This window comes from Centruroides sculpturatus, unplaced genomic scaffold (assembly GCF_000671375.1).
Source record: "Centruroides sculpturatus isolate CEXI.00-Female unplaced genomic scaffold, Cexi_2.0 scaffold1108, whole genome shotgun sequence".
NCBI lineage: Eukaryota > Metazoa > Arthropoda > Arachnida > Scorpiones > Buthidae > Centruroides > Centruroides sculpturatus.
The window spans coordinates 196,091-213,242 of NW_019385232.1; the positions used below are offsets into that span (position 1 = coordinate 196,091).

General features: G+C 41.0%; 2 protein-coding genes across 6 annotated transcripts in view; both read right to left on the reverse strand.

Moving 5' to 3' along the window:
• Positions 1 to 2,791: 2,791 nt before the first annotated feature.
• LOC111636500 lies at positions 2,792 to 7,125 on the reverse strand. Its single transcript, XM_023381766.1, has 4 exons — positions 7,015 to 7,125; positions 6,195 to 6,251; positions 3,983 to 4,208; positions 2,792 to 3,459 (listed from the first exon to the last, which is right to left on the reverse strand). The coding sequence occupies exons 1-4, from the start codon at positions 7,087 to 7,089 to the stop codon at positions 3,245 to 3,247; spliced, it is 573 nt and encodes a 190-aa protein (XP_023237534.1). The 5' UTR covers positions 7,090 to 7,125; the 3' UTR covers positions 2,792 to 3,244.
• Positions 7,126 to 7,172: 47 nt separating this feature from the next.
• LOC111636499 (inositol hexakisphosphate and diphosphoinositol-pentakisphosphate kinase-like) overlaps positions 7,173 to 17,152 on the reverse strand; it is a 40,463-nt gene continuing 30,483 nt past the window's right edge. For 2 of the 5 annotated variants that reach the window (XM_023381765.1, XM_023381760.1), the window contains 7 exons: positions 12,476 to 12,614; positions 12,014 to 12,124; positions 9,916 to 9,981; positions 9,557 to 9,646; positions 8,326 to 8,415; positions 7,890 to 8,108; positions 7,173 to 7,563 (listed from right to left, as the gene is read on the reverse strand). In XM_023381765.1, the coding sequence (XP_023237533.1) occupies positions 7,355 to 7,563; positions 7,890 to 8,108; positions 8,326 to 8,415; positions 9,557 to 9,646; positions 9,916 to 9,981; positions 12,014 to 12,124; positions 12,476 to 12,614 (924 nt within the window). In that variant the 3' untranslated portion in view covers positions 7,173 to 7,354. The remainder of the gene's footprint in view (positions 7,564 to 7,889; positions 8,109 to 8,325; positions 8,416 to 9,556; positions 9,647 to 9,915; positions 9,982 to 12,013; positions 12,125 to 12,475; positions 12,615 to 17,152) is intronic. The other 3 variants (XM_023381761.1, XM_023381764.1, XM_023381762.1) reach the window with 3 other exon arrangements.

The following is a 17,152-nucleotide window of genomic DNA, read 5'->3' on the forward strand; positions in this document are numbered from 1 at the left end:
CCCCATTGTGCGGCCACGACAATCCACGCAGGTAAAGATTAACCAAATACAGTAAAATGTATCTAATACCGATCACGGCATTAATTAAGGAAAGACAGAGGGACGACAGTGGCCATTTATAGGTCTACAATTTTTCCAGCCAGACAAAAGAAAAGTTAGACAGATGGATTTAAGACAATAATTTCGCCAGAAATAGAATGCTAGGGCCGCATTTTTAATCGTTGGTAAACTAAAAAGGTTATCCCAGACGACGACGACAACCTTCGTGAATACGAGAAGTCAAGTCCTTTAGTTTACATTATTTATTTATTTTGTTAAAGGACAACAAAAGCTCCATCCCAACCCAGAAAAAGTCTAAATAGGAAAAATAATACTCTTACCGTGATTGAGGCCGGTACCGCGTAAGTCGCCGATCTACTACGGATCGTCTCGGATCGGATGATTTCCGAATAGGAATTAAAGAATGGTCTCTTAATCCCAATTGTAAAGATTAATTAATTTTTTTCTAAAGATTGGTAAAGTAAATTGTTCGAAAGATTGGAAAGAAGAAGAAAGTAGTAAGAATCGTTAGTGTAAATATGTAAATGAGTGGAGAGGTTGTTTGTTACGTCATATCAAAAACCTAGTGGACGGAACAAACGAGTTTCGGAAATCACTCGTCGTGTTTTGTTCGATTTCCTATTGTAAATATATTAATTTAATAAGAAGAATAAAATTAATGCGAAATGATTGATCAATTATTCGACAATAACCGAATTAATTATTGTCATTATAATAATAATTCGGCGAAGACCCAGACTGGAAGAAAGGAAGAAGAAAAGCTAGAAAAGGAAATTGGAAAAGCGAAGCAGACAACTTATTCACCCTTTGGAATGGGTGGTGATAAGATGAAGCGAAAGAATCGGAATCAAAAGAGATGAGAGTTTCAAAATTTTCATTAACTGTTTTATATATTAATAAATTGTCGTTAGTGAAATCAAGATTCCATTCGTTCGGTTCGACCGGATACAGTCCATCATTTCTTGTATTAAAAGACAAATTACGAAGTGGCACAGAATTCACTCCTCTCGATTCTCGTAATATTAATAACGACCGTACAGTTCCTGAAAAGAAAGCGAAAAAGGAAAATCGTCGATGTTTTGCTGTCATTTTTTAATAATTCAGAATAAAATATCGTAATATTTTAATTAGAAAGACTTATCATCGTCTTTGGAAGTTCAAAGATTTTTATAGAAATTTATATTATTAAAATTAATTTGATTACACTACAAAACTGATGCCACAAGTTCTCTTTCGCGTCTGCATAAAGCGAGAACTACGAAACGTGATAAAAAATCGAACAGTGCGAGATTTCGCCAGATAAAATTCGCTACAAACTTTCGCTCGCTCCTATTCTAGCGTCTGCGTGGCCATAGCCTTAAAGGTATGCGCTAAAACAGTTTAAGTAACTGTTCTACTTATATATTCTTATAAATTTTGTACATTATAATTATTGTTTGGCTCGATAAATCTCAATTCGAAAGTCCATAAAATCGGAATTTCAAGTTTCCTAGGAACTTCTCACGGGCGAATCATTCCGTATATATTGGGCCTGTAGGTTTGGTTATAATGGACCTTCCGGGCCATTCGCTTCCACCCGGTTGACCCATCCACAATGGGCATCGAAAAAAAAAACAGGAGGAGAGCCCACAGGCAGAACGAGTTTAAAAACACAGAATTTCAGATATATAGTCTCTTGTTCGAAAAACAATTGGGGATTACTCGGAAATCATAGGACTTCTGTGTGACCGTTTTCAAATTTCCAAATAAAAGAGAATATCGCATTAATAGATTATCATAGGCAACACACCGAGATCCTAACTTATAAAGGCTTATGAATAGCCCCCTAAAATAACCCCTATAAATTATTTAAACTCCTTGTCGGATATTCCAGAAAATAATGTGAATTAGTACTGGATCTTCACAAAATACTTAACTTTTATATTAAAGTAGAACAAAGGATTACACTCTACGTGGTTACACGTAGAGATGTTCAAACAAAAGAACACGGTTAGTTTAGATTTCCCAGAAGTTATCGAATGTAGAGAAAAACCCGCCCGCATTTCTCGACGTTTAAATAGAAATAAAAAGAAAATGGAGTGAGGTCAGAGACATAATGAAACTTTTACTCGTTAACCGACATTTAATTTTTAGAAAATCATCTCTACCCTAAAATCTAGCCAATATACACCAGACCTTCTGAGTACAAATAATACATACAAATGAAAATACTGTATAAGAAATTAATAAACGAATAAAAATAGAGTAATATTCCATCACTAATATAATCTGTTTTGCATTTCTTACGTCAAATATCTGTATTATAGAAGCATTCATTCAATGACCAAAGTCACAATCAGATCAGAAATACAACATCGAAGTATGTTTTAAAAATTACAGCAGCGAGTTGCCTAACTTTCCCGGCGACATTTACTGGCGCCATCTGTTATAATATTTTATTTTAAAAACTTTTTAAAGTTTTAACCGTTATAAAATGGCAAAAAGCTTAATTTCCAAGGTAGGGATGGGGGTTTATAAAAATTGTAAAAGCTAATAACTGGTAAATAGTCATTAAGTCCGACCCTACCGGAGATACACGCGACCCCTTTATCTCCCCATTACCTCGACATTTAATTACCAAAATTTAATGATATCGATCCCCTAATACACAAACCTCCCTGCAAACTTTTAGAAAATTTCGACAAAAAGCACGGGAGTTATTAAGCTTCAACACGGTACACAAAATTGTGCTCCACCACACACAAACCCCCGAAATTTGCATCTCTCCACGTTTCCAGGTGTCCGAATCCAAAAACGTAAAAATATTGTTGTTTCGGCTTTCTATCTTAATTAGAAATGGAGGAAGTTTTGGTGGCAAGAGATTTTTATTTAACTTTGTACGTTTTAAAAACAGTTTCGTCACAAATGCTGAACGTAGACCAGCTATAAAGCCGTCTCCGACATTAATCTCCAGACTGCCATTTTCCCATTTATAACATCTGTAAAGTTGTTCTTTCGCCACGTATTCTGCGTCGTAGTACTATAACAAATTTATTTAATTTTCGGCTGCCGTTTTACGTATAGAATTTCGTTACTATCGATGCCAGCCACGAGTCAAATAAATCTTCTGCGCCTTACTTTCCGAAAGGAATCCCCGCCATCGCGCTGGAATTCGGGTTTCGGATGGCGGAAAAAACCTCCGATCTCAATTCGGTAAAGATTTGTTAGGAGAGGGGAGGCACTGGCGCTTCGAACTCCCTTTCTTCCTGCCGTGCCTCCTAGCGTCCAATTTCTTTCGGAATAACTTCAGGATGCCCCCCAGCGAGTCCGGGGGATAGTCTGCCAGTAGCCTGCGGTATTCGTTGTATTCGGGAATCTTTATCCCTTCTCGTCGGGCCAACGCCTTCGCTCCTCTGTAGCCTGAAAGAAGATAAAAGGAGGGCAAAACATAGGTTCCACTCGAGGAAAAAAATTTGCAAAGGAAAACAGAAGTATGTGAACGAAAACTTGTTTACATTCTACGAAAACGAACAACCCTTTCGCGAGAAACGGAAATTCATAGGAATGACATCGTCCTCGGTGGTTACCTCTTCCGTGTCGATCTAGGACTAGGCGGGCCATCTTCCCGAGTGCCAGTGCCAACCATGCTAAATTTCCTCCCCTGCAGCAATTACTATGGATTATCGGTAATCCATAGAAATTGCCAACTATAAAACCGTTACCGTGTTTTGTGTTTTACATACGTTATGGTTTGTTCTACGTATTGCATCGGTTTGTTTCCCCCGAATACGGAAAAGGGAAACAAAACGGTGCAATACGTAGAACAAAACATAACGGTTTAACATTAAGGTTTCCCTTAATATTTTACGGCCCGTTCCCTGTTGCGGATACGGATCGCAGTCTTTTTATTACTATAAGAGAACAAGAGTAGAAGCATACTTACTCGGCCGACGACAGAAACAGCAGCAATCGAGAAAGTAGTAGAGATTGCGTCGCGGGTGGCGAACGCACAGAAAGCAGCAACGACCCAGAGGAATCAGCAGGAGGAAAATCAGGGCGGAGACTAAGACGGCGCCCACGACGACGTAAGTAACGTAGCGCTGTATTCCTCGGTCCAAATTCTCCAGGTCGGCGACGAATCTCTTCTCCGATCCCGCCTCCTCGTAGTTCTGTCGAGAGACCGGCGTTCGTCATTCGAGAGGACCATCTTCCGGACGCCGTCAAATGCTTCCGAGATTAAAGGGGAAATTGCGTCCTAACCGCTCTGTAGCGGGAAAATAAAATCGCTTCCAAACGCCAACGTTTCCAGAGTATAAGTTACTTTTCCGTGACGTCACAATGTCGGACTCCAATATTTTACATCTCGATGCTGTCGATTTCGGTAGTGTCTCGCCCCCGTACGTCACACTTTCCTCGTTAACGAGAGTGTCGTGCCGGACATCTAACTTGGTTCTCGAGATTAAGGAGGGAGGGAATTTATCGGTCTCCGATTTTAAAATTCAAGCAAAAACTGAAGATACGAAATGTCTTCATACTTTCGCCCACTTCACACACCTCGGGAAGGGTCTTGCCGCGGAATCGGCCTTTTATTGTAGGTTCTTATTCGCCTCGATACGTAAAACACGTAAGACAAAATTCGTAACGAAAGACAATGTCGTAAGAGTTTGTTCCCGAAATCCGAGGTGGACGAAAGGACGACTTTTTACAATATATCTGTCGTCCCGACTGCCATCATCACCATTATTATTCAAAAACAAGCTACGCTTAACCGTTGATACATTGTCGATAATTAATTTAAAATCGCTCGGTCCGGTGCACTCGAGCGGCACTCGACGGAGCCAACAGAACACTTATAGCGATATTGTCGGAACGTCGAATACGTAAGTATATTCCGGTAAAAAATCTCTATCCCCGTTGGGTGGTCGACCGCGCGTGACCTAAAGCGTACCGGTATCCCCGAACGGGCGCACCTTTCGATTCGAGTATACCGGTACGTGCGCGGTTGGCTTAAGAGGTCTTTGAGGTCCAACCTTCCTAAATGTATGACAAAACCGAAGATTTCAAATCGAGCGTATCGAATGGATCGAGAAATCTTGAGAATCGCGATTTATAATACTTTTCCGACCGATAGATGGCGGGCGAACGTTTCGAAACGTCGGGCTGGCCTGGTCCGAACGAAATTCCGATTTGTTAAACTCGACGAAAACTTGAAGGAAAGACAATTTTAGTTTACTGATTTCTATTTTATTTTGGTTAACGGACTAAAATTTTCTAAAAATCGTACACCTATAAATTCCCACCGGCATCTCGAGACCGAATTCGACGAAAGTCCAGACCGGATGCGGAAACTCAGGGGCAGGAGGCCTCGGTTAACTACGCACAGAACTTCCGGTGCGGACCGGAAATCACGTTATTTCAATTCGAGAATTTCTCCAGAACGGAGTCGGATAGAGGACGGCGCGACTCTCCCCAGTTAACGGGTAAAGCACGAGGCACGATACTAGCGAGATTGCGGCCGAAGTTTTCATCTGTAAAACGTGAACGTCGAAAACCGCTTACAAGATACCGGCGCTCGTCGTTCACGTTTTACAGATGAAAACTTCGGCCGCAACCTCGCTACTAATAAAATCACAGTCGATCGTATTACCCGTATCTTTTGCCCCTAAATGTACCGCAGAGGGCACCTAGCGGCCATTTTCAAAAAAAAAAAATTTAAATTTATCCACGCACACTGCCTGGTTGTGAATTCTTCTTACCGTCTTCCGAAGTTTAACGAATCGCGAGAGCTAAAGAAATGCGCGGTGGTGGGGACTAAATTATTTACTTACAGAGGTATATTACTCTTCGACTAGCCTTTAAGGGACGAGCTCCAATTCTATTATAGACTTCCGGATCCCCGGCCGCCGTAAGCCAACCCGTCCTAACGTACGGATGATTCCGGATTCGGATTCCACCGGGCGTTTAAGACGTCGGCCTACCGCTGAAGGGGGGGGACCCGGAATGGAATCCCGGCCGCCCGTACCGAAGACGGGAGGGAGAATCAAAAACCAGAAAGGTGTGGCCACCTACGTGGGTTTCTAATGGCGAGATCACGCGAAGGGAGCGCACCGAAGGCCCGCGCGGCGTCCGGATTTCGTCCGCAAGCGCGTACTCACGTTGACGTAAGTCCCGAGAGGCACGAGATGGGTTTCAGTGTCTTGTCCGCTCGTCTCCTGAATGAGAAAAAAAAAGTGTTAAATGCCACCCGCCGAACGGACGTTGACTTTTGAAACCGGGATTAACCAAACCCAGAAAATCCAACCGGCCCTTACAGCTATGGGGAAAATTTCCACCCGCTTTTCTTTTATAGAGCTAGAGCCGAGCCCGATCTTCTCGTTTACTTAACGACCTTAGTTTAATATTTCCCAGTGGCCTTTCTGGCGCCGTAGAAATAAGGCCCTGGGCGGGGGCCAGAAACGATGCTCGTTGCGAATAATTAATTTTCCGCTACGTAGAGCCACCCGTGCCGCTACCGTGCGAGACCCGTTGAAACGCGTTCGGAAGCCAGGATTTCAATTTTAATTTCGTAAAGGGGATGAAAACTCGGGACTACTCATTGGTATTGCCCGAGTGTGAAGAAGAGTAGAGGAAAGGTAATTAAGGGAAGAGGCGAAGGGGAAAAAGTAAAGCGAGATAGGAAAGGGGATGAAAAGGGAAAGTTTCGTGGGGGCACAGCCTGTTTTATTAAGAATCAAATAAAACATACAGATATGGCTCCTGGCTATCAAATACAGATGGGCGACGAAACCCGTCGGCGACGTCGCCTGCCGAATTTTTCCCGTCGTCTCCGGCAGGAAGCGCTTTCGAATTTAGAAATGGCGCGCGCGCAACGCTTCGGCACGAACTGGCAATCCGAGTTTAACTATTTTAAAAACGAATTTCAGGCCGTAGGAGCGAGAAAGTACCGGAAACGGAAATCGTCGGAAGCGGATTTACCTGCGGTCGGCTTCCCCGAGAGCGGGCCTCTTTCGCCATTCGAATTAGAAGAAACGCCACGGCCGAAAATCGCATCTTTCGAAAATCGAATACGTTCGAACGACGGAAGCGCCGTCTCGGATTTCGTTTTTTGCGACGGGAAAGAAGGGGCGATAGGCTAAGGAAAGAAAGTGCTTTATTCGCTGGTCCGAATATCTACACACGAAGACTTCCCGCACGTCTATACACAGAATGATCCGGATGAATCTATGTACAGGATGAGGGATGGAATGTTTCGGGGGACGGCGCCCCCCTCCGGATTAATAAATAAGTGAAGAACGGAGAGAAGCGTCGGGACCCGCTACAAACTGTTGTTGTATAGTCGGGGATCGTGAGGCGAAGGAGGGTTGCTGTAGCTGTTTCTACTGTCGGGTCCGGAACACTCGCTGGTGGTGTACGAGTCCATTTCCGCCATCTGCCTCAGGCGCGTCCAGATGTCCAGGGTGGACGAATTGGGGCTGGAAGGTCCGCTGCTGGACACGAACGACGGGGGACCGCTCCAAATAATACCTTCAACGAAAGATTTCTGGTTAGAAAATGAGTGCTCGTTCCCGATTTTCGCCGGGTTTACAAATCTACGGAAAAGGTCGAGTCGCGGGAGACGGGTTACGGGGCGCGCGCGATCCGTCGCCCGAAGGACAGAAGAATCAGTAAAACGCAAAAGGTGTAAAGAAATATTTTATTCGTTTCATGTAAAAAAAAGCGAAGCGTCGACGTCTAATTACAAAAGTAGTACTTTCTGGCGTGACTGGGGCAGTTTTCCGCTCGCGTCTGGACACGACGCGTCACCGCTTTGTAGGACTTGGACAGAATCTTGGACGCGTATCGATACTTACTGTTGGAAGGAGAAACGATGGGCAGGGCCACAGGGTGATTGTTCGAATACGAGTGGATGGAAGAGGCGCTGTTGCAGGGCACCGCCTTGTTCGACGACTGCAGGGGCAGGCGGAAGGAGGCGCTGGTCATCCTCTCCAGAAAGCTGTCCAGCTGACACAGCGACAGCGCGTTGTGCAACGTCTCCAGAGGACGGATGGTGGGAACGCTCATGAAACCTTCTGCAAACAAACCACAAATAAATAACGGGCACCGACGCCTGTCACCGCGTTTATTCCGACGTTCTCCTTACGAATTAGGCGCGCGAGTTATCGCTTTCCTCGCCCAAGCCGGAAGTGGGGAGCCCTAACCGGACGGGACCCCACTCTACCGGAAGTCGGCGGAAAACGGAAGAGGAAGTCGGGCGGTCGATCTATACGAAAACGGACGAATTCGTACCTGGAGCGGTGGGCGGTACGGCGTTCTTCAGCTCGGGAGCGCTGGAAGATCCGCTGATGATGGCCGTGCTGAAGAGACTTCCCGACGAGCCTGAAAGAGCAAGCGTTTAGGATGCGGTTACGAAGCTTTTTCGCAGCGGGAATGGACGTCTCCTAAGGATGGATGCAAGCGTGCCGCAAAAAGTCGGCCGAAATCGATCTTTTGCTGTGACCAATAATGGTTCGTTTCGCATTCACGCGAGAACAGAATGACGTACTTTTTAATGGAGAAAAGTTCAATCAGGATAACCGAGATAACTGACATTAGAATAAAAAGTGTAGATAATAAATGTAACACGAATTCTACACAAATAATCACGTTTAATTCAAATGGCAAAACAGACGCATCTTACACAAAATAGTATTCTTAATCGAGGAATAAGTGTATTTTGAACACCAGTTCTTTCTCGATGTAAGAAAATCTCTCTACTCCAAAAATCTCGTGTGGTCGGGCTGCAGCGCGGCGAAAGTGTTAATTAATATGCCATTCCGCGCTGCACGCGTCCATCCACCCTAAACTGGATGACGTCACCGCACTTTCGCGAAAAAAAATGCACCCGTTATTAACAGGGTGCCGAGGCGTAGCCGGCCGAAAATAGGGGCACCTATCTACAATTAATCGGATTCGACCTATAGCGAAGTATCGGGTTCGCGGTCCACGAAAATTGAAAATTTCCGGAAGGCGGATGCAGGAATTTCGAAAAAGAAAATTTTAAGGAATCAGCGTCGGCGGGTGAAGATCAAGAAAGAAATAAAGCCGGGAAATGGGAAGGGAGCCTTTTGCGGCTAAAGACACCTGGCAAAGCTAAAAATTCGGTTTCTACCGAGGAAATATCCCGGCCGGATCCACAGACGCGCCTGATTTATCCCCAAATCCGGCCGGCGCTTCGAAGACCCTAAAAATAATCCCTAATGGTTCCTATTTATCCCACCCAAGATTACTATTATTATGTTTTGTTACTGCGATCGAATTTTCGAACTTTGTTTAACATTCCTCCATTTCTAAACTCCGCCAAAGACCATTTTCTAAGAAAAAAAATTCCGGCAAACTGGAATTCTTACTCGACGATCCGAGTCAATCGCATCGCAACACTTTCCCTTTGTTCCCCTCTAAGTAATTCGTAACTTCGCCAAAGACCAGACTTTAACTTAACGTTACCCCCGAGAAGGAAGAAATAAAAAGGAAATCTTACCGCAAACTTTGGGCAAGTCGGCAGCGCTACACATTCGTAAGTAATTACTGAGCTGTCCGGGAATGGAATGTCTGTGACGGTGAAATCCTTCTAACGAATAAATGCCAGAGTTATTATTCTCGTTTTCCAAATGAGAAAAGATAATCATCAATTCGTAAAAGATGGAAAAAAAAAATCTTTAAAAACTCCCGATTTACGTAGGTAGAAATGAATTTAAAGGGTTACGTTTTCAGATTGCCGTTCGACACTCCGAAAACGATAAAGAACACCAAAGCGTCTTCGCGGCGGACGAAGAGGAGGAGGAGAAGAAGAAACGTTTACAACTACTTTTCATTAGTACGGAGAGGCGAGGAGCTCACCTGCTACGTCATCGTCGGTTTTGTTAGTCACGGACACGTCTTCCAGACTTTGGGTGTGGGGACTTTCTACAATACAAAAGACATGCAAACCAGGAAGACAAGTAAACAATAAAGATGTAGAGAGACAGACAAATTCAAAACTCCGAACACAAATAATACGAAGCAAAATCGAATAATTTGGAAGATGTTTTTTCGGTCTTCCTTTATTCGACTTTACTAAACGTAAAAAATAAAAAAAATATATATATATATATATAAAATAACTTTTAAAAAGTTGGCAACTCTAGTGTTTATAGAGAACTTTAAGCTTATTTTTGACCCGAGAACATATTGGCACGGAGTTTCGTTACACCCTGTACAGCGCTTTATGACGTCGAGGGGTGTAACGCAACACGAAATGAAGCGATGTATTGCGACAATAAATGAAAATATCTCAAATAATGTATGTGTAAAATTCCATTTTTAAGCAAATTTTCGTAATCAATACTTTACATTATTGGGCTGCGATTTCAAATTGTAGACCTATGAATTCCCACTGGCATCCGTCTGTCTGTTCTTCCTTAATCTCGAGAACGGNTTAAAATTAATACCAAATCCATAAAAAAGGCATAGGCGGAAGTGTAACAGCGAAACAAAAGTCCAATATCGCGGCATAAACATCAAATTAAAATATCCTGCGGGCAAAATGCTGGAAACAACGGGCCAGACCGAAGCTCTGGATCTAGGAGATGGCGCGGATTCTGCTAGAAAAGCCGCCATTTTGGACGGAGGCATCTATAAATTCAAATCTCCTCTTTGTGTGTGTGTGTGTGGGAGGGGGTACGATTTTGTTCACCCTGTTTAAAGCTTAACTCCCGTGATTTTTGTCGAAAATTTCTGAAATTTTGCAGGGAGGTTTGTGTATTACGGGATCGATGCTATTAAATTTTGGTGGTTAAATGTCGAGAGGGGTGGGGACATAATAGGAGTCGCATCTACCTCGAGTAAGGTCGGATTCACTGACGATTTGACTGGCTATTAGCATTTACAACTTTTTATAAAACCTAACCGTACCCTCAAAATTAAGCTTTTTGCCATTTTATAATAGTTAAAAATATAAATTTTTTAAAATATGATAATAGATGGCGCCACCAAAATTTTTAATATTGCCGGGAAAGTCGAGCAACTCGTTGCTGGTTTATTTTATTTGGAAATTCCTCGTGTCGAACTGGCGCTAGTTCTAATGACTATCTTTTTAACGTATAAAAATAAATTGACGGTCAATTTTTTTCCCAACGAGTTTAGGCGGTTACGTCAATCGAGACGTTTCCGGACACGTACCGCAAAAACACCAGGCGTTACACGAACCGAAGAATCCCAAGAAACATTACGGCACAAGTTAAGAAATTAATTTCGACACCCCGAAATTAAACGATGGGCGCTCGGTTTGTACCCTACACTTCATACTTAGAATACATTACAAATAATACCACGCATTGTATTTGGTAACTTCGACATTTTCCGACGTCACAATCATCGAGTGCATCTTCCACAAAAGAGGACGGTCGGAAACACTAGAATACAACCAGCACGTTCCGAGGAATGGGAAATCCACTTTCGTACCACTCGATTTCGATACTGGACTTTTGTTAAATTAATTTCTGCCTTATCCCTTAAGTAACTACGGATCAAACAACACAAAGAAAATGCGTGCAATTTAACATTTAAGACACTACACGTGCACATTTAGAAATTACAAAAATCCGAAACACATTTACGTTATAATCGACAATTAAATTAAATATTTAACGGGTGCCGAGCTTCGTAAAGCACCAAACAGTGGCGTGTAGGTTAAAACGACCTTCCGTAAGTCGAATTTAAATGGCCAAAATGATCCGAATTCCGTTTAGAGAATACGTAAAAGTTTCCGAAGATGAAATTCGATTTACTTCGACACTTAAACTGGACTTGCCGAAGGCCATTGCGCTCTGTTATTCAATTCAAATATCAAACACATTTAAAAAGGTTAATCACTAATAATTTATAAAAAGGAGAGATACTTAAATGTTCGGGTGGAAAACGGGCTCCGTTTGTGCTTAACTAGTTAGGAGTTTTATACCTTTTTCCACCTTGGTTTTGGCGGTGACGTTTTCGCACTCCAGACTCCTGGGACGAGAAAAGTCCGACTGACTTCGCATGATGGGAAATGGCTTGTTTATCACTTCGCTTCCTGACATAAAAATCGCAGGCGTGAGTAGCCAGTAAAATTTTATCCAAAGTGTGAAAAAAAAAACATTCGCTCCGATTGGCCCGGTGTGGCGCGCAGAAACGGAAAAGTCCGGACGCCCTCTTTCGGTGGTGATGCGCGCTTTCCCGTTCGAAAAACGTCCCCACCTTAAAATGCCACCTCGTCGGGCGATTTCCGATATGAAAAACATGGCGAACGACGTTCCCGTTTCGTTCTCGTCGTCGGCGTAACCGTCGAACTACCCAGACGTCACCAGACGAAACTAAGATGGCGGCGCGCGAGTCGCTTTATTTTAATATTTTAAGCGCAGATGTCGAGAGAGAGATTTCTTACCGGAAATGGAAGCGGCCCTGGGAGACAATTCGATGGGAATGGGGTCCGAAGGTTTGGGACGAAGAGACTCGTGAACGTACAAGTACTCGGGAGACTTGTCTTCTTTCGATTCCGTTTCTTCCAGGATGGTCGGAGATTCCTGAAAATTTCCCAAAACGTCGATTAAGAAAATCCTTTCCCAGTAAATAATTAAATACCCGATGACGTATTCTTTTTTAAAAACTAGTTATGTAACGATGTATCAGCGTGTAGTCGGAGCGAGCTGCTCGCACCTCCATTTTCTAGATTACGAGGGGAAAAAGAGAGAAAGAATCATTCGTTCTCAACAATATATTTGATTTCTATTGTATCATTTAAAGGTATAAATATAAGGTCAGAATAAGCCATTAATTAACTGCTATGCCAAAGTATCATGAAATTCTGTCTATCACTATGGGTCATGGACTTACAGATCGACTCGTAGCGATCTTTATTGTAACTGTTTAAAAATACCATGTCAGTTATTTTTTTTCACTCGATGACTATACATAAACGAGTATGCTAAGGTAAAGGGAAACTGTCTACCAGATCGCAATATACTGTCATTGTTCGAAGAGTGTGTTATGGGGATTATTGGAAACATTACCATAGATGAAATGTCCCTAATAGCTATCGAATTCCACTAAAATAAACAGAGGAAGAGCCGGAGGGCGAGCATTAGGGGTATATATAACGTAGCGTATAGTTCCTAGTGAACTATTGACGAGACCTCCTTGCACTCGTAAGCTGACTCTCGACACGATTCTGGAATTAACTGAGAGATTCAAATATTTGGAGAGACCAAAAGCTGAGTCATCTTTGGACGAAGGCGGGGCAATATCTGGAGTGTTTTCTGATGCCATATAAGCAACGGGGCACCCAGTTGACTGCGAGTAGTCTTCGTTGCTTTGTTTAACTCGCTCGTTTGTTAGATATACTGTAGCTCTATTGCCATTTGGAACTGATCAAGTTCATCTCTGGATAAATAGGCTCGATAAATAGACGCTGCCACGTAGGACATAGCCTTAGTCGGCTCATTTTGACCTCTAATAATGAAGAAAAACACGACCTTTGTTTTGACCCCTATCTGCAGTTCTACAAAAGTGGATAATTTTTGACAGTTGAAATTTTAATCGGTTCACCCTTGAGAGATGGTGAGTCGTCCTAGAAAATGTCATCAAGATCAGACAACTCATTCTAGAGTTATAATGTTGACAAGGGATGCATGATGTCAAGTGTTAGTCGTCGCTCAGCTTCGCCTTGCTCCGACAATTAAAGTGAATATTTGTAAATATTACCACCTGTTATTCAAAATTATCATCACATCAAAACTATTTAATATTTACCCAAAAGAATGTTGGACCTGGGCAAAATCACGACTGCTATTGTATAAATACGGGGTCTTCCAAAACGAATGCTACCATTCATTTTGTTGATTTGGAATTACGTAATCGCTCCTCTCGCAGCAGCCACAATTCCACGGCTCCCGGAGCAGTGGAATTGTGAATGCTAGGAGAGGAGTGAATACGTATATGCCGTGACGAGAGCAGGAAGAATTTGAGTGTCGACCGCGTGCTGCACGACACATTGAGAAATTGTAATGTCCAACATTCTCAGATAATAATTAACGTAATTACGATAATTAAAATTGCTAGCATTCTTTTTGGAAGACTCCGAAGAGTTGTTAAAAAGTTTGCATTAATTTTGTTCATTTATAATTTCTACCTTGGTATTCTCAGATTTAGATATGTTATAAGAAGAAGTATGGCCACAGATCAAAATGACCAAGGAATTAATAATAAAAATATTGTATTTTCCACAAAATATACACAGTGAGTTAAAAATTCAATCATCATTCATAATTAACATCCGGATAGCGGTTAGATTGTAATTAAAAATCATTTAAAATGTATTATAAAGTCAAAAACTCTGTTTAAAAATTTTCATTTAAATAATCAAAAATAAATGGGGAACATGATCCTGTTTTGATTTTAGCTTTGTCAAATTTACTAAACGTAAGCGTTTGTGTTATCTGCAAACATTAAATAATCTTAATATATAACCTTTATATAATTATATTCACTCGCATAAAATTAAGTTATAAGTTAAAGATTACTATTAATAATTGTTATTATGTGGTGGTGTTGGAATGCATTCTACATGATATATACTTGTATACCAATGCCTAGTGCTATGCCAGACCAAAGTCCAGGCATAACTTCGGAAAACAAATGTTTTTTGTTTACGTGCTGTTTGTGTATATATCTGGGTTTAAGAATTTCCCAATTATGTGACGTGTTTAGTATGGCAGCCTTCGGTAGAGTGAAGTAGGTGCTGCTGTGAAGCCCTAATTTTCAATACTTTTGTGTAATGTGTATGGTATGACACGTGTGAGAAAGGACTACCGTTTCTGTTCTCCACAACACTACTTCGTGGCAAATTATGAGTATTTATTGATTTTTTCAGTGTATGTGTTTTCTATGTTGTGAATGTTTGGTACAGTACAGCTTATGTCTTTGATGACATAGTTTTATTTTATTTCTCAATGAATGTAATGTCTGATCTATTGTGAGGGATTGTTTTACATGTGATTATGGCATGGTTGTAGCATACTTTGGATGTGTCGTTTCCTACAACCGGTTGAAGTGTGCACTTGTAGTACAATTCCCAAGTGTGTAGAAGTTTGTGTTTGTGTGCAAGCTTTTGATGTATTATATTTACTATTTGGTACATGTCAATGTAAGTAGTCTGTGATTTCAAACCAATGTGATGTGTTGTATTGCTTTGTGCATGATGTGGTATTTCCTACAGATGTTATCTGTGAGTGTTATGTCTTCTAAGATGGCATTCTTCAACCTTTTCACACCTGCAGACTGGCAAAAACAAAAATAATATTTCACGGATTGGCAGATTAATTTTCTTAGACTTAAACTGCTTAAATGTGGGTGCTGCCATAACTGGCCATAACAAGACACTGGTTACTGTGTATTGCAAAGGCATTGCTTTCCTTTGCATGTCAATCACTCAAGGACCACCCTTAGTTGTCTGCAGAAAGGTTGCTGTTGTGTTTTGTTAATGTTGTTTGTGTTTTCCTTTGAAGTTGTTCAATAGTTTTGTGCATTCAATATATACCAAATGAATATGACAGTACTGAAACAATATATATGTTAGTTGCTTTAAATGTATTTTGCATTCAGCTGTGTTGTTAGTACCAAGCTTAGTCTATTGCTGTATTCTTTTGTTAGTCTCTGTTTTATTTGTGCATGTTCTGTAAGTTTGTAGACTTCACCCTCATCCTTGGATTCAATAACATCTCCATTTGAGTACAAAATAATTTTTCTTCAGGATATCCTTTTTCTATGTGAAGTGTTTTGCATTTCTCCAGGCCAAACTGCATTTCAATATTAGTGGGACAAACAAGGAGAGTCAGATATTTGGGTCTCCGATTCAAACAAAACTTTGTGTTTAGAGCTACATTCTCATAAACAGTTTATATGTAACATAATTATTTTATTGTATCATTAACATTATTATTACTATTATTATTCCTCATGTTTAACGTTTATAAATCAAGAGATTAAAAAATCGTGTCATCATTTCCCATTTAGTGAAAAAGAAGTCTCTATAGATTTAATGCTTTTATGTAGTTAAATAAAATTTTTATTTCTCATATTTATTTTCAAACATTTTCGCTCATGGTTACATATTATGTCACTACAAGTGAATAAGCTTTAGACATTACTGTGCATGGATGAAAAAGACAAGTCTGATATAAAAATAGGGTAACATAATCACAGCTTTTTTTTTATTGTTAATGTTATGGACAATTTCCTCAAGTGCTTGTGTTTGTTACACTTCAAACATAGCAATACTACCATATCTGAAAATAAATATGAAGAAATAGAAATTTTATTTAATGACATAAAAGCATTAAATCTACAGAGACCTTTTTTTTCACTAAACAGGAAATGATGTCATGATTTTTTAATCTCTTGATTTACATTATATGCTTTAAATGTGAAGAATAATAATATTAATAAAAAGCTAATAATACAGTAAAATAATAAAATAATTTTGTTACACATAAAAAGAAACTGAAATTACAAAAGTTCAAATCTATGCTGCATAACTCCAGTGCCTAGTGCAGGGTGGCCAACAGTTTTTGCCCCCGGGCCAAATTGAAAAAAAACTTTTTTCACGGGCCAAACCAGAGGTTGCCCTAGGAAGATTTTGAAGTGGTGTGAGATCTCATTGTGGTGTTACCCCGTAGAGACTAAATTGTAGATAGAGATCACAGATACATTTTCACATTATCTTGCTTTACCAACATTCTATACTGTACTTAAGAGATTTGTAATGGAGGGATAACTCTAAACGCACAGCGAGTTGTCAACTTTTTTTTTTGTTTGTTTTTGGGCGTCAGAATTTTTCATCAAGCTATTCGGACTTGAGTAGCTAATATTGAAAAATTAATCACGGACCGCATAAATTCATTAGACGGGCCGGACATGGCCCATCTAATGAATTTAGGCGGTCCGTGATATGACACTAGGCCATGCCTGGCCTAGTGTCTTATCCACTTGGCTATTGCTGTTCCAAGGTAATGTAGAACTTCCAAAGACTTATATGCTAAACACAATTTTCAGATGCCCGTTTTTC

Excerpts from the sequence above, each read along its gene's own strand:
- LOC111636500 (XM_023381766.1), bottom strand. The coding sequence starts at position 7,089 with ATGCGATTTTCGGCCGTGGCGTTTCTTCTAATTCGAATGGCGAAAGAG. Across the intron at positions 6,252-7,014 it reads CTCGGGGAAGCCGACCGCAG|GAGACGAGCGGACAAGACAC; the intron begins GTAAATCCGCTT and ends TTTCTCATTCAG. Across the intron at positions 4,209-6,194 it reads CTCTCGGGACTTACGTCAAC|AACTACGAGGAGGCGGGATC; the intron begins GTGAGTACGCGC and ends GTCTCTCGACAG.